At 33.2% G+C, this 26,802-nt stretch overlaps 3 protein-coding genes across 4 annotated transcripts; all 3 read right to left on the bottom strand.

The window, feature by feature from the left end:
* Window positions 1–657: 657 nt before the first annotated feature.
* On the bottom strand, window positions 658–3,219 carry LOC114407312. Its single transcript, XM_028370368.1, has 2 exons — window positions 2,599–3,219; window positions 658–1,467 (listed from the first exon to the last, which is right to left on the bottom strand). Exons 1-2 carry the CDS (start codon window positions 3,142–3,144, stop codon window positions 940–942), a joined length of 1,074 nt encoding a protein of 357 aa, XP_028226169.1. The 5' UTR covers window positions 3,145–3,219; the 3' UTR covers window positions 658–939.
* Window positions 3,220–9,096: 5,877 nt separating this feature from the next.
* On the bottom strand, window positions 9,097–11,844 carry LOC114407313 (protein WHAT'S THIS FACTOR 9, mitochondrial-like). Its single transcript, XM_028370369.1, has 2 exons — window positions 10,530–11,844; window positions 9,097–9,516 (listed from the first exon to the last, which is right to left on the bottom strand). The coding sequence occupies exon 1, from the start codon at window positions 11,781–11,783 to the stop codon at window positions 10,608–10,610; it is 1,176 nt and encodes a 391-aa protein (XP_028226170.1). The 5' UTR covers window positions 11,784–11,844; the 3' UTR covers window positions 9,097–9,516; window positions 10,530–10,607.
* Window positions 11,845–17,474: 5,630 nt separating this feature from the next.
* On the bottom strand, window positions 17,475–23,755 carry LOC114407314 (carbon catabolite repressor protein 4 homolog 1-like). Of its 2 annotated transcripts, none has more exons than XM_028370371.1 (12): window positions 23,214–23,755; window positions 21,467–22,217; window positions 20,925–21,011; window positions 20,751–20,834; window positions 20,588–20,674; window positions 20,412–20,498; window positions 19,843–19,896; window positions 19,669–19,760; window positions 19,449–19,563; window positions 19,205–19,349; window positions 18,959–19,115; window positions 17,475–18,119 (listed from the first exon to the last, which is right to left on the bottom strand). In XM_028370371.1, exons 1-11 carry the CDS (start codon window positions 23,369–23,371, stop codon window positions 18,967–18,969), a joined length of 1,809 nt encoding a protein of 602 aa, XP_028226172.1. In that variant the 5' UTR covers window positions 23,372–23,755; the 3' UTR covers window positions 17,475–18,119; window positions 18,959–18,966. The 2 variants fall into 2 exon arrangements, with proteins under 2 accessions (XP_028226172.1, XP_028226171.1); XM_028370370.1 differs by having other exon boundaries at window positions 17,475–18,124.
* Between the last annotated feature and the right edge of the window lie 3,047 nt (window positions 23,756–26,802).

Consider the following 26,802-nt stretch of genomic DNA (forward strand, 5'->3'; position numbering starts at 1 on the left):
TTTCTAATTTTTTGTAAAAAAAAAAAAACTATTTTAATTTATGTGCTGTGCTGGGCTGTGCATTGATATTTGTTGTTGACTTTTCTTTAAAAAAAATTCCTGCGTTTCTATAGAATAAAAGCCAATCTTTTACCTTCTATAAATTCGATCTCAATTGCAAATTATATTTTACCGACACAATTAATTGTTTTGCACTCGCAAACAATTCTGTTTGTTTATACGCCATGCCTGTTTCTTTCTTTACTCTCTGAGATGTTGAAGGCTTTGCAAAATACACAGCAAATATATTTAGGGTGTGCTTGTTTTCAGTTGAGAAGTTTCAAACATCTGTTCAGCTTAATGACATATATAAGACTGGTAAATTGGCATGAACGTGGAGAAAAACTAGAAATAACACGCCGACTACATAAATAACTAGTATTATTTTTGGAAGGCAAATAAAAAGTAGTACAACATTTTTCTACAAGCGTTTGAAATTTTAGCTACTTAAAAATAATACCTTTCAAATTAAATTGTGAAAAGGAAAAAGGTCATGCACATTGCACATATCATATAATCAACCAGCGAAAGAACGTAAGTTTTACATTTCTTTATACATAGTTAAAAGCAGCCAAAAGGTACCCAACAAACTGGACACAAAAACCCAGGCTTGTTCAATACAAGGAACCAAAAAAAGTAAAATTTCATAGAGAAAATTAATAATAGCTGACAGACATATCTATATTATGCCCGGAATCACATGGCATAGACACAGCAATTAATAGTTGAAATCTGTTAATTATATATGCCCAAAATCAGTAATACACAATTACAAACCAATCTACACATATATGTTAAGTAATAATAGTTAGCATTATGAATAACAAGAGTTATTTAGCAAAAATACACAAAACTCCTCCAACCAAGGTTTGGGATGGGATCATCATGAATTCATGATGATCATCTATGCAAGGGTGATCTCCAATCTAGATCTTCTTGTGGGTAATCCTTGTGGAGTTCCTTAGGGGGTATGAAGCAGTCCATGGAAAGGCCTTGAACATTGAACGCAACATCATCAATGGTCCATGATTCTTCCAACCGTGTGATGGCAGGTCCTGTTTTAAGATTGTCTCCAAACCTTGTGATGATCACGGTTGAATGGCCAGCATGTGCAATCATCACACCATCCACCATTTTGTAATCCTCAATTTTCGTTGACATAGTGGTCTCCCAATAAGTGGGGTGTGTCCCAGGGGATTGGATTCTAGTAAGGTAAGAGTCCTCTAGGTGCACCAGAAGCCCGTTTCTCTGGCTGAAGTAGCCAAATGCAACGTGCTTGATCATTTCAGCAGTGTTGTCACTTCGGTCAACGAGGTCCTTCTGATCAGGTGACAGCTTTAGAACGAAGCAATCGATGCCTGAGATTTGTTTCTCTCCCATGTATTGCGCAGCAGAGAATACTGCAGACACTGCCAAAGGGTCCAGTCCCTACAACACGTACAAGGAAATTTGTCGTTTAAGGGTGTGACAATTACACAACCACTCACATCACTACTCATGCTACGCAATGGCAAACATTACTGCCAGTGTGGCACCACCTTAGAATTAGATGCTGATCAAGTCAAATCACTATACTAATAATATATATTTCGTAGTTCTTCATACAGAGGGTACCCTATGGCCCAAAGCCAACTTTTCCACAAAAAAAAAGTTTGACATTTCAGAGAAACATTAAATTCAACTCTCTTATAGTCTTATATCAATGCAAAATTGGTTTAGAGTTGGATAAAATTGATCATGATAGAATTAGTTTTGAACTGTTTTGGTTGAGAGTGCCAAGATTGATTTTGTGAATTTAAAACAATAAGATCTTAGTTATCATGAGCTTTATTTTTATTTTTTTTATGAAAGAATCTTGAAGAAGTAGGTCATGCCAAAATAGTAACACGTGATCGTCGAGCCCTCCAGAAATAAGAAAAGGTAACAGGAGAATGTGGTTAGATCCAACAAATGAAGAGAATTTAGGTGGAAAACAAAGATCCATTATATTGGCCGGTAATGTGGGGAAAAAAAGGTTAGGATATTAATTAAAATAAACTGAACCCCTCATCAACCAGCATTGATGAATTTTAAAAACAAAATTCAAAGACATTGAATTCGGAGTCTACATCAGTTACATCATTCACAGATTTCATTTCACTGACCCCCTTCTCAGTTCTCATGCCCCGCCATTCCTCATTCCTCATTCCTCATATTATTATTTAACAAAAGAAGTTGAAACAATTCATAGTCACGTCTCGCTCAAGGGTCATCACACATAATTAAATATCAACAAACCTCTCTTACCCCAAACTTTAGTACTTCTACCTAGCAACGGCATCATTAACAAATAAATACACAAACAAATCAAGGAAACGATAATAATTAGAAATTCTTAAAGTAGGAGATGATGGAAAAATTATTAGGTAATCCAAGATGTTCGATGTCTATCATTCCGACTAATGCCTACATGACACATAATCAAGTGTTTTAAAAGATTAATAACACTAGACTACATGTCATGTTGAGATCAGTAATGAAGATGATGATGTTTTTGGACTATCTAATAATTGAACTTGCCTGAACAGCGCGTCGAAGAGGGCGGATGCCACCTTTAGCGGCGTGCGTTCCGAGCCAAGGGGTGTGGCGCCAGGCGACGGCGCCGTCACTACCGGCGACAACCTTGTGACCGGCGACAGCAAGCTCAATCTGCCACTTGTCGGGGAGCATCTGCCATATGACAAAGCAGCCTCTCTCGGAGACTCCGGTGTTTCCGACCTCATCCACTGCCCACATTTCCACCTTCCCGGTGGCAAACACATTCTTCACCGTACCCTCCAGCTTCCGGCAGCCGGTGGCGGCGGTGAAGTGCTGGATAATATACTGAGCGGAGGAGGAAAGCTGGTTGAGGGGTGGTGGGTCCGGTTGGGTGTGGAGAGGGACGGGGAAGAGAGGGCATGCGAGGACGCTGAGGAGAATCTTGAGGTCGGGCTTCTTGTGGAAGAAGTGGGTCTTGATCCAGTTCCAGTTTGGCCATTTTTTTGAGCCTGAGGAGCTGTTTCTCTTGTTGTAGTTGATGTCTTGGTCGTTGATGGGTTCTTCTGATAATGTGGCAAGACGACCCATCTCCTTCTTCCTTTCCCTTCCCAAACTCACACACAGAAACAGAGGAATGGAAAATGTTGTATGTAATAATGAATGGAAAATTGGAAAAACGCTCTTAAAAGGTCACACGCATCACAAGTGCGTGCATGTGACACACCATCCACCCAAATAGGATAATAATAAATCAATCAAAATAATGTTAAATATCCAGAAATTTTTCCCATCTATAATAATTTCACACTATTACTGCCTGCCCATAAAAGATATGGGGTCTCTATTAAAAAAATAGTAAACAATTTTTTATTATTTAAAATCACAATAAAAATATATTATTAATAATAATCAAATATTACATGTATAAATATTTTTTTTCTTAATTATCATTTTTTATTTTAAACTTTTATTTGAAACTTAACTAATTGTTTACTCAACAAGTGAATCTATTTTAGGTTAAATTAATATCTTTTTTACTCACCATTTCATTCTTGAGTAAGGATCAAATCTCAAATTTTGTATATAAAGGATCCTACGTCCTACTTAATCATCTAAAACATCATCTAAAATTTTTACTCACCATTTCACTCGTTGAAAACAATTACTTAATTATCGAAAACATCATCTAAAATTTCCATCCTTATTTATACTAAAACATCATGTAAAGTATTAATGATCCTAACACAGAAACACAAATCTTGTATATAAAGGATCCTACGTCCTACCACACATAAAGTATCATGGGGAGGGGAAATTGAGAAAGAAAAGAAATTAAAATAGAATTCCTATTTTGGGATTCTTAGATTCACTGTTGGATGCTTCCAACAAAACATATGGATCACTCGCTGGTTCTACAAAAGGCTTTTGACTGATAGTGGAACTGTTGTTGGTTAACAGCTTTATACCAGTTATTCCCACAGTCGGTCCATGCTTTCTTTTTCTTTTGGTTGGAGGAACGTAAACCATAGTTTGAGGAAATCCACGTTACTTACATTCTTATGATAATAATCAATAATAATTACATTTTTTATTTATTATTTATCCAGACTAAAGTTCCTCATCAGCAAAAACTCTGCATGTCACGTGCTGTGCATCTTTTCTTAAAATAGTCATGGAATGTGCAATTGGTACGTATGGAATAGAGAAATGCAAAATTGGATGGAAACCACCCAGTTTGTTTGATTTGTATTACCAGAATGACACAAAAATTTTGACAATGAATTCGTAATCATCTATTGAATTATTAATTAAGACTGTAAACAATTTTTTATTCCCAGTTCGTTTGACACATTTTGAACGGATCGTAAGATAATCAAATGAAAATATGTGGAGTGAAAAATAAAAAAAGAAAAGGTGTGATGAAAAAAATAAAAGAAAAATGACACTGATAGATAAAAAGGGAAATGGATAGAAATCAAATTATACATTGGTACAAAACACACAAAAATATATAGTTATATTCGTCTGTTGTAAAATTAATGAAAAAATAAATAAAATTAGTTTGAAACTTGCAAATTATAATCTTTCTAATGAGGGATATATCAAGGAGAACTCTTATTTATTGTGAGATAAACTAAAATTATATAATCATATAGACGATCAAAATTAAAAATAATCAATAGTTACATGTTAATATTTTAATTTATATGATTTAAATATAATATAATAGTTTATATTTATAATTCTATTTTTTCAAATTATAAAAGTTCTCATTTGATATTATATGGTTATTCTTCCACTCATCCATATGCTTTAACTTGACTGGAGAAATTAAGGATATATTTGGTTTACATTTTTATTTTCTGAAAACTGCTTTCATTTTTAAAAGATTAGAATTCTGAAAATATATTTGGTTTAACTTTTTGTTTTTTACTTTTAAGAAATAAAAACACTGAAAATACATTTTCAAAAGGAAATATATTTTTAGATTTGCTTAAAATTATATTATTTGCCACTACGTTTTCATTTTACCAAAAATGAAGTTTCTGGTTTCAACTAAAAACACTTAAAATGAAATTTTATTATTTTCATTTTTTGGTTCATTTGAGAAAATATTTTCACTGAAAATATTTTTAAAAAAATCCAACCAAATGTATTTCCATCACTATTTTCTATTTTGAGTAGAAATGAAAATAAAAAATAGTTAAACCAAATACCCACTAAAATTTTGGCTAATTCAAGATCTAGCTAGTGTTAGTGTGTTATTTACACATGTATACCATGAAGCAAACTAAATGACCAATCCACTTAAGCATGCATGACCCATTAGTGTAGATTTTAGAATCTTTGATTTTCTGCCGGATTTTATTTATGTATTTGTTGGCTGACTCCTCCGGACTGTCTTTTTATAGAGGCTTTTGAGTGTGGGACTTTGGCTTTTTTGGGGGAAAAAAAGTTCTCATCTAATATTGACCCTAAAACAAATATATTAAATTGAGGACCAAAAACTTGTACAATTATTTTATTAGAAAGTTATGAAAAATATCTTCGAAGGAAGTGCTGCACTTTTCTAACCCATAAAATATACAGTGTTCACAATAATCATATTAATTAGGCAATGTAATTGTTTTACAGTCATGATGTGATTATAATAATAAAAATATATGGTAGAGTAGGCGCGTGGGATTTGAAGTATATATATGTCACTAATGTGATGGGGTGGTGTATTTGGTAACCTTGAGGAGAAGGGGCTTTTAAGGGAGGCAACGGCAATGGAAATGCTGTGCAGTTGAAGTGTCCACATCCTCCCCGATTTGCAATTATGCCTTTTCTGGTAGTTCGGTGCAATTTTGGGGTTTCTTTGCTTTGTGTTGGTTCAGAGTTTTTTGGCAAAGATTTAAGCGTCTTCAACTCTCACACTAATGTTTATGTTATGGTTGCATTTATTATTAGGCTGATTAAACTATCATTCACATCTTGAAATGCAAAAATGCAGTTCACACCATTCGGTAGCAAAGCCTACAGAGAATGAAAAAAAAAAGGTGGGAGTGGGAACTGTTAGCTCTTTGTTGATGGGGCAACTTCTAAACTTTCAGTTCATAGGATTAACAAGGAACAAAATTTGGAACGACTTCATTAAAAAAGAGTGATAGTAACATTTTTTTTTTTTGCAAACTCTTTCAATATCATTTTCATTTTTTAGTTAAAATTTATTGAATATTCAAACTGAATAATTTCATCGTTTATAATTGAAAAGAATGTTTGCAACATGTTTTTGAATAAATCCTAATTTATATTTTTCCTCGTCAATTTTATTATAAAATAATTAAATAAGAAATAAGATTTATAAAATTTTATGAATTTTAATAAATACCAACAAATAATAGAAAGTTATGTTATTAACATTTGTTCATTCTGTCAAAAAACAATTGTTCAATGTTCATGGCCTGGAACCGACGAGATGGAAGAAGCATATTGTTGACCAAAATCCAAATACAGATTTTGGATTATGCAATTGGCAATAACTCAAGACAAATGGGCATTAATTTCACCTATTAACTGCAAACTGAATGAGATAGCGACTACTATTATACGGATATCCCAAAAATTTAGATAGTTACTATGTAGTCCCCTCTCAAAAAAGAAAAAAAGAAAAAAGAAAACTATGTAGTTTATGTTCCCGTAAGAATTTTGTATTTATTTACATATTAATTTAAAACTTTTGTTTACAAATTTTTAATTTTTATATATTTAATGTCTATAGAAATATAAATAAATAAGTAAATATTTAGATAATTATGTAACTTAAAAGTTTCATGTTAGACAATTTATTCTCACCACTAAACCGACTAATAGCAGTTTCTTCAATTTTATTCTAAATTATAATATAATATGGTTCAAATAATAAAAAAAACACTTTGCTGAAATTACGAATTAATTTTTTTTTGAACTAGAAACCAAAAGGGTAGTTCTAGCAAGTATAAGGGCTGGCTTCTTGGTCCACATACATTTAATTTTGTCCTATCTTTCTCCTTTGGTTATTTTTTAGTGTGCAAGGATTTGTCTATTCTCTTGAAAGGGATTTCTTTTAAATTCAAAAGTATATGATAAATTATAATATGTTTTTAGAGTGGAATAATTTTCTAATTGTTATTTTATTATTTCACTGTAATTTGCCTCTGTATTTTCTAAATACTATGCCAAAATCATATAATAAAGGCAATTTAATTAAAGCGTACTTATAATATCAATGAAAACCATTTCAATTACAGAAGGCTAGATTGAATCCTCAATTGGCACATATCCCAGTGTAAATACTTTCATCTTCAACTTCTAAGTCTCTAAAGGAACAAAACAAAATCACAAAAAGCAATGCACTGAAAAAATGCAAAATGAAACAAGGAAACATGAAGGTAATAGATGCTATGGAAGAATAATGCTAATATGTTGAAGAAGATGAGGAGATGGGTTGTAGGGTGGAAATGAGGAGATATAGGAGAGTAGGGGGAGGGAAGGGGCACTTTTTTAAAAAAGGGAGTGTGAATATAAGAGTAGATAAAAATTATTTTAATTTCCAAATAATATGGGGTGTAAAGAGTATAGGAGAGGGAAGGGGCATTTTTTTAGCTTGAATCAATTTCAAAACTGAAACTGAAACTCAACAACTAGGTTTGATTTTTAATAATTTTAAAATTAGAAACAGAAAATCACCCCAAATGAGACCTTAGCTTATGTATTTAGTTCGCAAACCTATGGACCAACAACCAGCCCGTTTAACTTGTATAACATACTATTATTTTTTTTAAAATATAATTAAAATATAGGAGCAACTTTGTATTTGGTCACCTCTATCATGTTTAGCTGGTTATAATGAAAAGAAAATCTATGGTGTTGTACGGGTTGACCCGCATCCAAAGCTTAATTGTGCTGGAGATGAACCTTATCTCGTAACCAAACTAGAATGATAAATGTTTTTCATTATCATAGATTGGCAATAAATGTTGGTCAATTAAACTCCTATAGATATGCTTCTAAGGTGGTAGCAAATTGGCAAAATAAACTCAAAATAGTTTTCTTATAAACTTTAAAGATTTTTTTTCTAACTTTAATATTTTTATTTAGGTCATCATGGGTTTGTCCACAAATCCATGAACCAAAGTACACTAAGTGACCTGTATAATTAATTCTAATTGCAGGACAGTTAACTGCAAGTACTACACACTCGAGTTGCATCACGCATTTTTTTCACTTGCAAAGAAACCCGACGCAACTATAATATTTATAGACTAACCCATAGACCATCACCTACCCAATTGTACCAAACATCACAAATCGCTTCACACATGCAGTAGTGGCCTCACGTACAGACATGTATTCCAAAGTTGCCATGTCATATTAAGATAACACCCTAGTCCCGAGTTCATATGGTCAATTAACTGCCCGTCCAATAAATAAAGGAGGTAGCCAACCTGTGACCCAACAATCTAGTCAGCTTAAGTAAAAAACGAAAGCCAACCAAAAAAGAAATTGGAACAATTAATAGTGAAATTTGAGTAACTCATGAATGTTCAGTAGTAGATATCTCACTGCTCATTCAATTGGAGAGGGGAGGACGAAAAGAAAATACTGATTTGGAGAGGAAAAGAAACGTCTTGTTGATACCACAAGGGTGACAACGGAAACATGAGTGAATTTCATATTCTATCACACGATCAATCTATACATACTAAAATCCATGTTGATTTTTCCTCCACAGCTCATGTTTACTCGCAAGAGATTATTCAAATGCATCATTGATTTGAAAACTCTACTCAAAGACCAAGCTTATTTAGGTTGATTTGTTAGTCCTTAAGAAGAGTTAAGATCCATAAATGCCATGTCCTAGCTACTGTGAGCTGTTGATCTAGCCTACATGTTGAATTATCCCTCCCTTGAAGGTCGCTGTTAACGTGATTACACGAGGACGATGAATAGCAATCTCGAGAGGAAATGGGAAAACTTTTCTGCTTCTAAACTCCCTAAGAATATTTTCCAACCGAATGAACCATAATAAAGAAAACTTTTGGTGCAACAAATTCTCAACATAGGGAGAAAAAAAATCCTACATTTTGTGTTATTTGTCAACTCAAATTTCCACCTTAGAATCAAAACATAAGTGCGGGTTGACAGATCGCCAAAGTGGCAAAAAATAAAGAATACTGTAACATGATTAGGAGATACAGCTGATAAATAATGTCCGTAAACCATTCAGGCCAGAGTAGTTCAGTTTCAGTGATCTCCAGCATATTCAATAGCTTCAACAAACTGCCCTCGAACAAGAAAGTTTAAAGCCGCTCACACAGGTACACAACATTTTGTTGCAACAATTTCTCAAGGAAGATCATGTTCCTTGCCTGCATCAGGCAATACTTTTCTACCTAAAATGATCTTCTTTCCACTCCTATGATATTTCTTGCAAACCTTCAATTAAACAGAATTTCTTTTTATTAGTGCTTATTTTAATGATACAAGCATTAATCAGAAGACTAACTGTTTCACCCCCAAAATAGCACCGATGTATATATTTAGAATACCAAAAGAAATGAAGCAGATAATTATGTGGATGCCGGCTGTTATTCGCAATACCAATAAAAGTAAATGGACTTTTCAATCCTGTGTTGTGTAATTGAATACCAAATGCTGTATTTCTCCATCATACTGACATGATTTATTTCAGAATAAAATAAAAAGGAAATCTATAACACCAGAATAAAATAAAAAGGAAATCTATAGCACATGCTTGTATTTGAATTGAAAAAAAGGGAAATGCCTAAAAAGAAATATTCACTTAGCTGACATTAAACTTACAATCGAGCAAATTAATTAAGTTAAACACTACTCTCAAATAATAGTCATTAACTTAAAATTGTGAAGCAAGCTGGTATGACATACGAGTAGTTAATAAAGTTCACAGTTGATTGCTAATTGATATCTGCAAGGTTCTAACTTAAAGAAGAAATATATTTCCAGTTGGTGACTAACGGGGAAATTTTAATGAAAACAAACTAACCAGCTCACCGTAGTCAATTAGACAACATATGTGAACCAGTGTAAAATAGCACAGCAGATATTAATCAGAGTTCAAAATTTGTCAAAAGTAGCACATCCAATTATCTATCAACCTAAAGCAGACAAGCAATTGCAAACCATCATCTGGCTTCACTGAATCTTTATATATCAAAAATGCCCCAGCTATAAACATTGTTGAAAAGCAGAATGAAATTTCCACTCCACAACAGGTCCTATAGAGACAATGAGTTCACAATTCAATTTTTTATGGTTATAATAAGCAACAATCCCTGAATCCATTATACCCTATAATAATAGTTAAAAACGAAAGTATATATAACAAAGTACATGAATGTTCCACTGTTATGGGCAAGACAAATCGAACAAACCACGCCATGAAGCTAGTTAGGAACAGAGCTACTAACCTGGGGAGGAAACAATTTTTCTTTAAAACGAATTATCCTGTTGCGTGTATCATACTAACACAATTCTGCACCAAAATCTCATTCACTCTCGCAGAGTTGGTCACTCATTTCAACCTCGTCCTCACTCCTTAGCTCATCATTTTCAATCTTGTTCTCCCGAGGTTTCAAGGATCCGTCACCGCGATAAAGCAGCCCCGTCTGCATCACATGGTAGAACTTATCTCTATGCCGAGCAAGAGGATGCGGGTCCACCAATTTCCCACTCTGGTAACCTTCCTTGAGAGTAACCGTGGTGGTTTTACACTTCAAGGAGAGGTAAAAAATCCCAGGATACCTGGTGAAAATGCGGGTAAACTTATGCGGAAGGTTGAACTCTTCCCTCAAGCCCCTCAAGTAGTTCCTCTTGGTTTTCTTGTGCAGAGTCAAGCTCAAAATCTCGTGCAGAACCCCAACCACACGCTTCTCCATCAAATCGCTGTTAGGATCAATCTTCGTGGAATCCACATAAGGAGAAACATAAGGAAGCTTCTGAAACTCCTCCATCCACGTCCTCACTTTTGTCTGCGCGCCGTAGCCCCTCGGAAACCGCATCGGAAAAGCCAACGCGGATTGTCCCCGCTTGAATTCGCGGTAGTGGGTCCCACCCTCGTTGTGCTTCTGCAGTGCGGAAACCGCGAGTTCGTCGGGCCAGCGGGATAGCTTGAGCGAAACGACGCCGTTGGGGGACTTGACGAATTGGAAGTGGTTGGGGAATTGGGGGACTAGGGTTTTGTGGAAGGTGTCGGGTAAGCCGAGGTCCCACTTGAGCGCGTGGAGGGAGTGGAGAGGGAGGGCGCGTGAGTTGGACATCATGAGGAGCTTGGAGAGTTTTTCGACGGCGCCGTTTTGGTGGGTTTGGTGGAGGGAGAGTTCCTGGGAGTGGAGGAAGAGTGCGGTGTCGGTGAGGCGGAAGCAGGGGAGGGAGGGCCAGCGAGGGTGGGGGAACTCGTGGAAGAGGGTGGGGTAGCGGCGGAGGAAGCGGAGGACGGGGACGGTCAGGCCGAGGAGTTTCTGCCAGTCGGCGACGGATTGCGCGGTGAGGAAGCCGGTGGAGGAGCGGTTCACGGCGTCCTTAAGGAGGCACGCCGCCTTCAGATCGGTTTCCTTGTCGATGACGTGGTCCAGGCTTCGGTTCTTGACCCATTTCAAACGCACTTTCACTATGCCCCGCCATTGCTGCTTCATCCACGACGGAATAACGCCATTTTTGTTCATCTTCGAACCTAACCAACACAATCAACAAAGCAAACCCCTCCGTCGTGTTCAGGCATCATCACCATCTGGACAATGGGCCTGCCCGCTTGGTCTAACAAAACATCGGCCCAAATCTTAGGCAAACGGCCCAACCAAGCAATTGAGAGAATTACAATTATTATGTTCTAAATTATTTTAAGGGTTTAATTTTTATAGATTATTATTAGTGTGAAAAATATCTATTTGTTTTTATATTGTCCACTAATAAAAAATAATCTTGAATATAACTTTTATAATAACTACTTCTTTTAGGAAAAAAGAAAAAAACAATATCAACCGAGTATAACCCAGGAAGGTATGCTAATTTTTGGTGCAAATCCTGCATTATAAATTTTTAAGTCTTTATATTTGATTCTCGCAAAGCCATGTTATATTCCTTTTCCCATAAAATGTGAGTGACGTTCATATTGTGATAGTGTACATATATTTTGAGCTCTTATATTGAATTAAAGCAAATTAGCATTCTGTTTCTCTTAATCAATTATTTAATTAAACAAGAATTAATTTCCTTATTTTACATAATTAAGATAAATTATTATTATTAGTAAAAAAATATTATTTAAAATATAATTTAGACATTAATTTAATTAAGAATTTGCATTAATATTTGAAAGTTTGATCCCTACAAATAGAGACTAATTTAGGGCGACCATTATCAAGCCTAAAACGTAACTCATGATAAATACTACACATTTTTTAGAATCAAGCACGAGTCGATGAAGTCCAATATGATCTTGAGGCTAAACCCGTTGGTAAAGAATAACACTTTTGTCACATTAACGTTTTTTCGAGCCGCATTGAACATCCTAATTTCTAAAATGGATTAATATGATCATAACTCGTGATTTCACTTTACAGTATTTTCTAAATTAAAAAGAAAAGTTTTTCTTCTCGGTTAGACTGTTTATCTTTATCTCAAAGAACAGTTCCTTTTAATTCTATTATCATTGACACACGCATGCTTCATTGCTTGTGTTCTTTTCTCTTTCCCTCGCCCCGCTCCATCCCCTCACCCACTCGTATGGTCGGTATATGATTGCAGAAAAGATGAAGGATTGTTGTGACTATATTTGTATTCTCACAACAATGCCTTGGCTATTCATGTTTTGGTTCGTACAAAAAGAACACATCCCAACAACATCTGACATATCCTTTTTCACCACTTATGATTCATCTTAAGCACCATCATTCACTCTACTGACAAGACACCAGAGAATAGAGATGTTTAATATTACTTCACACAAATCATTCTCACTGTTCACAAAAGAAATTGAGAAAGTCTGTGTCCCATTTTCTCAGTTTGTTTGTCTATATATGTCATTTAGATCATCAAGCCCCCTGTTGGAAAAGACTAGACAACAGTGGTGGTGGTGTCCCTATTGTCCTGATCACGTTTCTGTTTAAACTTTCAACGATATCTATATCAATGCACTGAAATTAACGAAAACAATAAAGGGTGTAATCATTCTTAAAGAATTATTCGTATATATTATATACAGAAAACCAACTTGAATCTTATAATTAGGTGTGTGAGTTCTATGTGTATAAACATGGTAAAAGATATTCTGCCTCAGTATATCCTTGTCATAAATAGATATGTCAAAGTAACAGTGGATTAGTTGGTTTATGCTCCACCTGTCCACCAAACTATTTAGAGATATGGAACAAAGATCCACAAAGGTTTGGTTTGAATTGACTAACTAATAAACTTGCTAGCTTTTTCATTCATTTACATATTCTTCAGTACTATATATAGCATGCTAGCAGTTATATATAACCATAGAGCAAGAACTGAACCTCTCCAAGGAGAGGAGATGATCAGATAATTGAAGAGAAGTGAAGAGAGCCTAATTATATCATGTCATGGCATGCAGGCAAAAGTCCAGGCAAAGTTTGGTTCTTTTCTTTCGTTGATGTTTATTTTCTCTTAGTTTGTCTACCTTTTCTGTATGACACCGCTAATTACGGAGTCCCAAAAAAATGAAATTTATGGCAGGGTTACGTGGTGTTTAGAGGCTGGGGTACAGACTTCAATCCTATATTTTTCATATGCATTAACGTGTAAGTGCTCGATTTTCCATATTTTGGCAAAATCTACCATACAAGAAAATATTAAGTTGTTACTATCACAATGGATCATTTTGTAATCTTTTATTTTTTATTTTCCCCCTCGCATGTATCTTCTGCGGAAATCTAAGAGATTATCCAATTTCAAACATGGCTATAAATACTTATTTTTAAAAGAGTTTCAAACATTAACTTGGTATCTTAGGTAAGATATTGAGTTCTTCGGCCAGAACAAAAGTGGGTCGTTAGACTTATGTCCTTGGTATAGATTTTATTTAAGAAGAAATGGAATTTTTTGTCTTGTAGATTTATACTAACGATATACAATTTGCATTATATCATTTTATTAATATAGATTCAGAATATTTACATTAACAGTTAATATCAATTAGATCAACTTTATAACTTTATATTAGCAGAGGCTATTCTTAGTACATGATTCCTTTTATAGTATAATATATAATGATTAAAAATTAGTGTCTGCTTCCATTTAAACCTAGTTTCATCTCTCCACCAAATATTAGACCTTTTATTAAAAATGTTTGATTTATATATTGTTAATGTGTTTTTGTATAGAGACATTCGATAAGAAAAGGTAAATAGTCATTTTTGTTCTTTAATACGTAATTTGTTGTAAATTGTTTCTAAAAGATGAAAATACAAAATTTAGTCTCTGAAAGTGTAAAAAGTGCGACAAATATATTTGGTTGTTAACTTCCGTCTATCACCGTTAATAAAAGAATCTACGTGACACAGATGGACGAATTTGTCACTGAAATTCCACTCCGCTGACAAATGCACCCCTAAAAGATGAAAATACAAAATTTAATTCCCAAAAGTGTAAAAAGTGCAACAAATAATTGATATTAATTATTTTAACTTCCGTCTGTCACCGTCAATAAAATAGTAAATATTCGAAGAAGTAAAATGTGAGATATATTTATCTTTTATTTATAATAGATTGATACTAATTATTATAACTTGAAAAAAATTGTAATGATTGGTACACTGTTTCAATGTTTATTTTGGTAAATTGGTACGATGTTTATTTTAGATAATTTCTATTGTGACAGATAAATTATGATTGATAATTAATATTATCGTTATTATCATGTTTGTTTTAAATTATGTTTGTCAATATATTTTTTAAGTAATTATTGTAATGTTATGTTTGTAACGATAAAAAATGACAAAAATTTATTCTAAAATTATATTTTACTCTTAAATAAAACGAAAGTCCGAGTCTAACAAATTAGTTCAATTGAGACATACCAATATTTAGGTTCAATAAAAAATTGTTGATATTTTCATTCAATAATGATAATTTATTAACATGTTGATCTAATGGAACGTATTGACATTTAGGTCTAAAACAAATTACTCACATTTTTCTCCAATAAAAAATATTAACATTTTTCATCCAACAAAAAATTAGTAACATTTACGTCCAAAAATGGTATCTTACTGACATTTTCATCCAATTTAGTCAACATGGTCATGTTGACAATCATTTTCGTGACAAATTTATCCCTCTGTGCCACGTAGATTATTTTATTCATTTTCGTGATAAATCTGTCCCTCTATGTCACGTAGACTATTTTAACATTGAAATATATTTGTCGCACTTTTTACACTTTCAAAATTAAATTTTGTATTTTTATCTTTCAGGGATATATTTGTCAGCAAATTACACATTCAAAGACAAAAATGATTATTTGCCCAAAAATGTTTGATTTATATATTGTTAATGTGTTTATTTATAGAGACATTCAATAAAAAAAAAGGTAAATAGTCATTTTTATCTCTTAATGTGTAATTCACTGAAAAATGCGTCTCTAAAAGATGAAAATACAAAATTATCTCCGAAAGTGTAAAAAGTGCAACAAATATATTCAACCGTTAACTTCCGTCTGTCACCGTTAATAAAATAGCCTACGTGACACAAATGGACGAATTTGTCACTAAAATGATTATCAACGTGACCATCTCTAATTGTCAACATATGAGTGTATATGTCATATAATATTTTCTTGACTTTTTGTCTTCTCGTGCTGACAAATGCGTTCCTGAAAGATGAAAATTCAAAATTTAATCCCCGAAAGTATAAAAAGTGTGACAAATGATTGGTACTAATTACTATAACTTTCGTCCATCATCGTCAATAAAATAGAAAAAAATTAAAGGAGTAAAATATGAGATATATTTATCTTTTATTTATAGTATATTGATATTATTTATTATAACTTGAAAAAATTTGTAATGATTAGTATACTGTTTCAATATTTATTTTGGTAAATTGGTATGATGTTTATTTTAGATAATTTTAATTATGACAGACAAATTATAATTGATAATTAATATTATCATTATCATCATGTTTGTTTTAAATTATGTTTGTTAATATATTTTTTAAGTGATTATTGTAAGTTATGTTTGTAACGATAAAAAATAACAAAAAATTTTCCTAAAATTATATTTTACTCTTAAATGAAACGAAAGTTCGGATCTAACAAATTAGTTCAACCGAGACGTACTAATATTTAGGTTCAATAAAAAATTGTTGACATTTTTGTTCAATAATAATAACGTATTCATACTTTGGTTCAATGAAACGCAATAATATCTAGGTTCAAAACAAATTACTAACAGTTTTTTTTCAATAAAAAATATTGACATTTTTCATCTAACAAAAAATCAGTGACATTTACGTCCAAAAATGATATTTTACTCACATTTTCATCTTATGACCATGTTGGCAATTATATTCGTGACAAATTTATCCCTTTATGCCACAGACTATTTTATTAACGATGACAAATGGAAGTCAACGTCTGGATATATTTGTCGCACTTTTTACACTTTCAGAACTAAATTTTATATTTTCATTTTTCAGGAATATATTTATCAACAAATTACACATTCAAAGATAAAAATAATTATTTATCCTAAAAAAATAACCTTAGTGTCACATCAATGAATTAAATGATGCGACAATAGAGTGAATTCTCATTAAATGTTTATATAAAAATTAATTAATAAAATTTGGCATAATTAAGATCGAATTTCTATGTTCATGTAAAAAAAAGGGACAACATCAATATTAATAATTTTTATGTCTCGAATTAGATTGTTATCTGTGCACTTTAATTTTTTAAATGAAACAATTCAATGAAATACTGAAGATCTAGTTAAAATTAATAAATAACCACACCTTACAATTTTTTTAGCCTACTAGATACGTCTGTCTTGTATAGTTGCGCTCTATCCAAACCTCACCAACTCTTACGCCCCAATTAATTTTCAAGTTCAATCGAATGTCACTTATCCATAGAGATAAATAGATAACTTCCAGTTTCATCAGTAATTTTACATTTTATTTTTGACAGACGTTTTTGTTTAGTAGTAGTATGGAGAATATATACATACAAATGCAACTTAGTTAAACGCGCAACAATGGATTCCAGATTACGTGTTAACGTAAAAAAGTTATACTTCTTTAAGTGACAATTATGACAACCAAACACTTTTAATAATTTAATAACTTAGGATTAAACAACAAAAGAATAAAAAATTACACTTCAGCACTAAAGTTAAATTGTAGAAGCACTTCGTAAAATGAAGCGCAACTAAATCACATTCTACCCAGAAAACACGCTAATATTCTTACAAAACATGGAATGAATTTAGTCTGGTCCCCGTATCAGCAATTAGGAGGTAAAAACAGAAATAAAGTATTCTACTTGCCATGCAACAATCTCTCCCTGTGTCCCTTCTTACTGGTAGTATTCTCATAAACACTTTTCTGTTTAATATCAATATATACCGTTTCGAATTTGTCTACTTTCTGATGATCAAGCAGATACAAAATAACCTAAGCTGTGAATATTATCACTACAGTAGTGAGATATTAAAGCCCAAGGCTCATTAGCCACAAGATCGGAATGGCTTGAGAATGGGGCGATTAATTGCTACATATTGAACCAATGGAAACGTACGAAGAAAATTTTCACTTTATAGGGAAAAAAGATTGGGTAAGATATGGGCGAAAATCAGTAAGGCATTATCATAATTTTTCTATGAGACAAAGGTGGCATAATACAGAGCAGATCATTGCAAGGACTCCCCTACAAGGAGATACCTGGGAAAAAGACAAAGGCAAGATCTACCACTTTAATAATAACTTATCAACCAAAAGCTTCTTTCAACCATTTTCTGTATGTGCCTCTGGATCTGACCTATACAAATACAAATGAGAACCATCATCAATTGAAAACCAAAGCATCTTACCGCCTAGGCACAATATATATATAAAGCGAACCAGTACTGGAGCAATATGTATCAAAAGACCAAAGCAGACAAAAAAATAATTGTACAACTACAACCAGCACTACTGTAAAGTGCAGTCAAAAAAATAATTGTACAACTACAACCAGCACTACTGTAAAGTGCAGTCAGCCATACAGCCAAAGGTAAAGTGACACAGGTTTAAATAATCTCATGCAAAGAAGAATGAAAGGACAGATCCTTCTTCACATTATGAAATTGTCCATCTAATGTTCACATCATTTAAATTTCATTTAAGAGCTCATATGCCCATAGCTTATTTAGTTTAACAAGATCAACATGCCTGACAATGGAAAATTTTCAACACCAGAGCAAAAAACAACCTTTCAAAGAAAATTTTGTTAATGCATGCATTGCATGAAATGCTTGGGACCAGTAAAATGATTCCTACAATTAAACTTTTTGAGCACTTCCTGTACTTTCATCATCTCTCCCTATTACGTTCATCCATTTCATCTTTAAAACCAGCCTTATAGCACAACAGGAAAATCCTTATCCTTTTCAATTTAACCCATTTTTCGCAATAAATCATAAGCACCTACAACACCTGGCCATTTAGGTAAACTAATTCCAAAAAATGTCTAAAGAGTATAAGCCTTAAGCTGTTCATTAATTGGTAAGAAAAAATGAAAATGCAAGGAGTCGCTGATCTAACACACAACACAAGCATAAAATAAGAATATTAAATAATAATTGATCAAGGGAAAGGACAGACATGATGGTACCTTATAAGTCAACGCCTAGATCTATTCTTGCAGCAGCGGAACTCAGCTAACATAGCTATATGATCAGAGGACCATTCAGGAGAAGGAAGTGCTGTGTCTTTCCTCAAACTTTCCTCATCCAATAGCTCCAACAATGACTCCACAACCAATGAATCCGCTGAAAACACAAAAGGTATCACTTCATAAACAATTGATCAGGATGTTAAATTTATCAAATTAATGACATAACATTGCAAGATATCACACCTGTGTAAAATATGTAATCAAGAGAGCCAATAAAATCTCTAGTTACATTTGTGAATAAAGGTTCATTTGTTGCATTGTCTAGTCTCCCTTTATGCTGCTCAAATCCAAGACCAACCGTTCTAGCAAAAGACGAATAAGCACTGACCTAAAATTGAAAGTAATCCACAACCAGTAAAATCAGGAACAAAAATTAAGGCAAGAATACAGAATATATAAGCTATTCCTTTAAAGGTTAACATATTACCAGTGGCAACTGGTGAACCAACTTGCTGTGAGGACGCAATATATTAAGTGGGTCAACTGCTAAATCAGGATGCGATGGATCTACCTTCCCCATTGCAAGAAGTGCATGAGGAGCACTACAGCCAAATAAGAAAATAACTTTAAGAAACAAATTATTGATACTGACAAAAGACCCTTGCAGATGAAAAGTATCCAAAGTTAATCAAAAAAAGTAATCAGACCTTCCTGGAATTGAATTAAAGTCCCCACAAACCAACATTGGAATATCTGCACTTGCAGCAATTTTCTCCAATCCTTTCAAGAGAGTGTGCACCTAAAAAGAAGGGGAAATTTATAACTGTCATGTTCAAAATAAGCACACTGTTCAATATGAACAAGCAAAAGAAACGACTTACCTGCCACAGTTTGACATCCTTTAAATCATGGTGAACATTTACATGTGTATTTGCCTAAAATCCACAAGCAATGAGTTAGTAATAGAGTAGAGATTATGTCACTAAAAAAGTAATTTTAACCTAAACTAACAAAGAAAAGGGCAGAGGGGGGGGGGGGGGGGGGGTGTGAAATATTGCATAGCTTTCTTAAAAAGATTCAAATAATGATTTAAAAAAAAATTGAAAACCACACATCTAGTTTAGTCCTTCCTATATGAGACATTTAAGAATTTATGTAAAAAGCAAAAATCTCAGGATCTGCAAAACCAAAAGCTACTTAAGAAAAAAATCCATAAACATTTATCACAAAATGATAATCATTAATAACAATGCACAACTAAGAAGAGGGCACCCATGAAACATGGTGCTAGCAAAGGCCCTATCATTCAATGGATACTGCAACTACAATCTGGTAAGTGGGAAAATACAAGGCATACAATGTAGATATAAATTACACACCATGGACCTTGAAGGAAAGAGCACATAATACCACCTAAGTGTAAAGAATAAAGAAAAACAGAAGAGCTTACCACACAAAGAAGCTGTCTTTTCCCTGGATTATCAACAGGCTGATTGTTAACTTTTGCTTCTAAAACAACTATTAGTGCAACATTATCCTAAGAATGTAAAGAAAACTTGGTAAGAACTACTTCAATAAGAGAGTCATTTATTATAGTAACATGCAATTATTGGTGCAATAAGCTACCTTAACCAATCTATTCAAGGCAGTTTTCTTCTGAGTGGTTGGAATCACAGCATCTGTTAAAGACTGTGCAGCCTTATTAAATTCAACCTGCATGCAAACAGACATCACTCTATGTTGTGTACAAACTTAAGAGAACTGTCATACACATAAAACAATTTCCAACCTCATATTTTTTCACATGTGAAAATCTGTCTCTACGGAAAAATGTTGCACACCCATCAATTGTATTAATGTTTCCATTGTATACCTGTGAACCCACCATAAACCGCTTAACAAAAAAAATAACATTTAAAAATTATGAGACTAAAACTATAATAAATCTGAATACTGTAACAACCTCATTTGTTTTCTTTTTGTAAAGACCATAATAACCATGTTTGTCCAGTTCAGGAGAAAAAAATTCTTCATAATGATCACTTTGAACCTGGGGAAAAACAGATTGTATGTTATCTGATAGAGAAATTATTAGAATATAGAATACACTCTTAAGGGAATGAGTTAAATGAGTGAAGAAGAAATGGATTTCTAAGTCAAGCTGGCTAAGGTACACTTGAATATCACACACCAGCATGCAAATGTTGGTCATTATTATTTAAGTTCATTCACAACTGGTAGCAATTCAAAGTTCAAAAAAGCAAATACTAGAATGAGATACTGGTGGCAACATTGCTTCAAGTCGCAAAGTCCATAATTAATGGTTTTATATAAACCATCAGATATTGAACATTAAACATGACTTTAGAGCCACATTGAAATAAATTTTTTTCATTCAATACAAAATCTAAAAAAATCTTGAAAATAAATGAGTTGAAGATCAGTACTGTTATTAAAATAAGCTTAATGACCAACAAAATCACAGCCAAAACAACATTTATGTACCTCCTGAAGACAAATAATATCTGCACGGTAACCAACTATTTCTCGTAACAGATTTTGCCTGCGATATGGCCAGGAAAGAGCCCACGAAGGGCAGTAATTGTATAGGTCATTTGAGGCATATGCATCAGATAATATGTTGTATGATAGAACAGTAAAAGTTCCTGAAGATGTTATACGCCCATCAGCATCCAAATGTCCCATCCCATCAACAGGTATCAGTCGGCGCGGGCTAGGCGAGGGAGCAGGAATGACACGGGAAGTTAGTAGAGTGTTTACATGCCCTACAGCAAGTTTGGTCTCTGAATCAACTACAGCACACTCGAATTTAAGGACATGTCCAATGTCATCAGCTGTTGGGGTATACGTCTTAAATTGTCCAACTTCAAACCAAGTTTCACCACCACTCCGTTGCGTCACAGCTGCTGGATACACAGGTGCAGACCCATTTGTCAAGCTAGCACTTGATGCAGAGGAAGATAAGCTGGTATTGATTGATCCAGATCCAGATCCAGAATTATTAAATCGCCCATATAACTCTTCTTCTTCATTTCCATTTTCATTAGCTGCACTTGCAGCACGGTCATGTAAGACACGATGATGCTGCCATGCATCTGAAAAACACTTTGGAGAGCAGTGATAACTTTTGGCAACAGGTATTTTAGCCTTTACACAACCTAGGCACTGCAGTGCGGCCTGCTCAGAAGGATGTACACTACAAACAGCAACCTTTTTATCACTCTGTACACGATACCTTCCAAAGATGACCAAATGAGTGTCAAATGATAGATGCAAAAAGTTCAATATTTAGATCTGTGTCAGCTCAAGAGAAAACTTACATAAAGGGAGTGTATTCAGGATCAAATTGGAATTTTCATAATTAAAATTATCACAAGCAACTACTCAAGTAATCAACTTCATAACACAAATAAAATTATTGCAACGTTTATTCATATTTAGGGCAGTAAGGGTAAATCTTCAATATTTCTATCAATCTCCAAACTCCAAACTTCAAAGAGAGGTGAAAAAACTGATAACACCAAACATGTCACGCTGAAACATGAATAACATACAAAGCATATACCAACTAAATACACGACTAACCTTATAACTAGACCAGATACATAGGAAACATCTATTCATCAGCACAAGAAACCAACTGAGATGACATGCCATCGCCAACAGATAGATTAACCTATATGCATTGTGCTCTCTTACACTCGTGAAAATAACTTTTTGCTGAACAAATGACTAATCTTACATACATTTGAAATACCTATTACCACACAGATATTGGTGGAAGCGAAATTCAATATCTTGCATTGGCAGCTTATGAATGAAAAATTTAAATGTCCCGTGATTTATTGAGAAGTTGGAATATATCACATAGCATTACAAATACAGTTTTTTCAAATATGTAAATGAAAACTTGTGCAGATTGAGACCGTAAAGACTAGGACACAAATGGAAAGATAAGCAAGCCATACATCACTGCCTAATGCTATTCAGTATTAGCACGGCAATTTTTGAATAATGACATAAATAAATTAACAATAACGAATAAGCAAAATAATTTACACAAAAAAAAAAACCTAAACTATGAGCAAACACGCTTCAAATGCATTGCATTAAGGACTAAAACAATTCCAAAATTGGCACACCATTGAAGCTCAGATTATCAACTAACTAAGAAGCATAACAAAGTAAGACCTAATAGGCAAACAGCACTTAGAGGAGAACCAATACTAACCACTTGTAGCGCAAGAAATGGCCGTCTAACGGGGCGGTTTCCGGGAAATCATCGGTGGTAACGGTCTTATCAGGTCGGCGTAGGAGCACGTAAGGCGTGAGCTCACAGCCTACAATGGGAATATCAGAAGGAAGGTGCACGCGCAGCACGCTCAGCATGCTTCACTCTTGTTGGCAACAATCGTCACCGCACTGTAACCCTATCAACGCCGCCGCCGCAACACCACGCTTGCACCACTCACGGAGCCGGATTCCGGCCGGATCCGCCATTTACTTCACCCAAATACCCGCCAGCCTTGACCGACCCGAGACCAAACCCTATGTGAGCAATCGGAACCACCACCGGATCTTGCAGGGAGAGGGGAGTATCGAGATTTGATGGTTCTTGAGAGAGAAAGTTGGGTTTTGGAGAGAGAAACAGAAAAAATAATAAAGGATCGAAGATATTAGGGTTTTACAGACGAAATGGAAGTAATCCCTTTGCGCTTCTTTTCTTTTTCTTTTATTTTATTTTAATTATTGTGACTGGGGATGCGAACTGCGAAGAGAGAGAAAGAGGATCTATGGGTTATATTATGAATATGATCCCACTTTGTTTTTCTCTTCTTGCTTTTTTTTTTTTTGGTACCCTTCCTCCTTCTTTTTTAATTTACTGATTTGGATAAGTAGTAATATTTTTAACTGTAACTGCTTAAAGTGAAATAACTTTTTTGTGAAGTTAAAGTGTGTTTGGTTGTGCTTGTGCATAAATTGTGAGTCACGACTCTTTAAATAATTAAGGTAGGATGTATCAATGTCACTAATCATGCTACACGAATTTAACCAATGACATGATTTTACGGGAATTCTGTTGATATAATGAAATTCTTGTATATAATTATACCAACAAATTTAACGTCATTTATGTTGTCGACATCGATCTATATTGGAATTGAAAAAGGTTGGATGGTTAGTGTTGTTCTTTTAATTTATATCGTCTTTTTTAATTTGAAAATTTATATTTATAAAAAAAATATAAGATTAAATGTGTTTTTATTTCTTTTAAAATATATTTTATTTTTGGTAGTTGATATCAATTCATTCATGGGATTCACTTTTTGTTAATTAATGAAGTATAAGATTAAATCACATGTCACCATATATGACATGGTAAAATTATTCCACGTGTTTACTGTTTAGATGCTTGAATAAGTACTAAGTGACTAACTTATGACAATTATAAGTTTAGTCATTCCAATTATAAACTTTTTTTTTGTCAGAAAATTCAACTACTAACTTAAAAACATTCTGTTTAATGATAAAATAATAATCAAACTCACAAGACAAATAAGAGTGGTTTGGTATTGAGATTGTGATTCCTTGTAATTTGAAGAAGAAATTGAGTGAGTCTTTGAAGAAGTGAAGCATCCTGCTTGTGTCTTGGTGTTGCAAATTGTTTTTTCTTCCCCTTTGAATATTGGTTGTGGTCCCCATCCTGTTGGTGCGAAACCTTTTTTCAATCCAAACTCGAAGCATAAGGTTAATAGTTAAGTATGTGTATTGCTTTTTATAATAGGTCCAGACAATAGATGCTGGCTGATACATGAGTGTTTACTATTTTATCTAGGGTTTTTGCTTTATTTTTGTTATTGTATTGTCAGCATGGATGTGAAAATTGGACTAAAACATGTTATTCAATTAGTGAACTAACATATTGCCTTCCAACCTTGGAAACCAAAACAGCAAACAATTGAGAAATAATACACTGAACTGATTCAAAATCGGTAGAAACAGCAACAGAATTGGCAAACCATGTCATTTTATTATTTTTTTAAAAAAAAGATTTTGAATTATAACCTAACCTTTGTTTCCCTAAAAGGCAGCCGGCCCCTATCATTTGACAAACAAGTCATTTTAGTCAATCTTTTGTCATTGCCTTAACCTAAGTTTGCTTATGACATTGTGATAGTTATTTGGTTTTGTGCACAAGTTATTGGCTTCCTATGATGATCATGTTTTAGTCTTTCAATTCATGAATCTTTCCTTGCATGAAATTTTAAATACCTAAGTCGGTTGATATCATTATCTTTGTTATTAAATTTTGCATGGATATTAATGAATCAAGAGAGTACAATATGTATATTAGATATTGGGAATATTGCTACATGAAATACTAATTTAATTTAAACATAAATAGGAACAATGAATCAAGCGAATAAAATATGTATGAGCCCGAGATGCACGATAGTGAATTCCATTTGTAAAGATTTTGTTATTTATACTTAAAATTGGTAAAATAACTAAAAGAATGACAATGAAACACCATGTTACAACTTTAAAAGCCAAAGCCACCCTTTGTAAATTACGTCTTTATTTTTTCTATTTGACAAAATAAATAAAAATGGCAATTCATCATTATGTCACAACTTTAAAAGTCAAATCCACCTAAAAGCTTGTGATTACTGGTGGATTTTATGTTAATTAGAATTCTCTGTTATTTCTTGTATATTTATTAGCTAAAGCCACCTAGTTTTATATTTAACATTAACAATCGATCATTGTATTTTTAAGTTATTATTGATGGGTGCTATTTAGTTTATTAAAACTAAATGCAATTTAATATTAGTATAAATTTATTTTCATACATGTAAAAAATTTGTTAAATCTATTAATATGCCTCAAATGTTGTCAAGGATATTATGATGTTATGTAATATAATTTCTTGAAAATAATTAATGGGTTGAAAATTTGATAACACATAATGTGGCTAATTTCGGATAAAAAATGTGGCTAATTATGTGATTGCCAAAAAATTAATGCTTGAAAAATATGAAATTATTTTTTGGTTAACGTGTGCTCCTCATTATTTGAATATGTTTTTGAATGATAGTAGTATTATGCTTCATGTTATAAAACTTGCATCGAAGACTTCAAAGGTAACTAATTTATGTACAACATATGATTTTCTTATATTGGCTCAGGAGAAGAAATGGTAACCAATTTCCCAGTGTTATCTTTCCAAATTTGTTTGAAGGCCTCGAGTAATCCTTAGAGTAATATTAACAATAGTATTTATTGGTAGTTCTTTTTTGGAAAAGCCAATAGATAAATATATTAAGAGCAATGCTATTTTGCACGAGGTGCAGCTAGCACGAAACACACGAATGCATGTATGAACGGTTGTTATTTTTTTAAAATAAATATTAATTAAAAAGTATAGAAAAGTATCTTTTAATAGAAAACAAATGTTCCTCTGTGTCCGATGAATCAGCACGTGTACCAAATATCATTTTCCATATATCAAGGGTTTTATAACCAGTATTCTTAAAGTATTGGTTAGAAAATAAAAAAAAATATAACTTTATCCATTCTAATAATTTTTTTTAATTTCTTAAACATTATTTAAATAATATTTTTTTATCTTAAGAACACTTTGTTACCACTTGACTTGTATTAATAAAACTCAATTTTAGCCAAGAAGTGTCTAAACATAAAAGCCCAATCGTCAGAATTACAAAGCATAATATATTGTATGTTAATAGTATTTATTGGCAGTTGACATACTTAGAATGATAGTATACACCGAACTAAATCTATGGTATTAGTTTATA

Source organism: Glycine soja, chromosome 3 (genome assembly GCF_004193775.1).
Source record: "Glycine soja cultivar W05 chromosome 3, ASM419377v2, whole genome shotgun sequence".
Lineage (NCBI taxonomy): Eukaryota > Viridiplantae > Streptophyta > Magnoliopsida > Fabales > Fabaceae > Glycine > Glycine soja.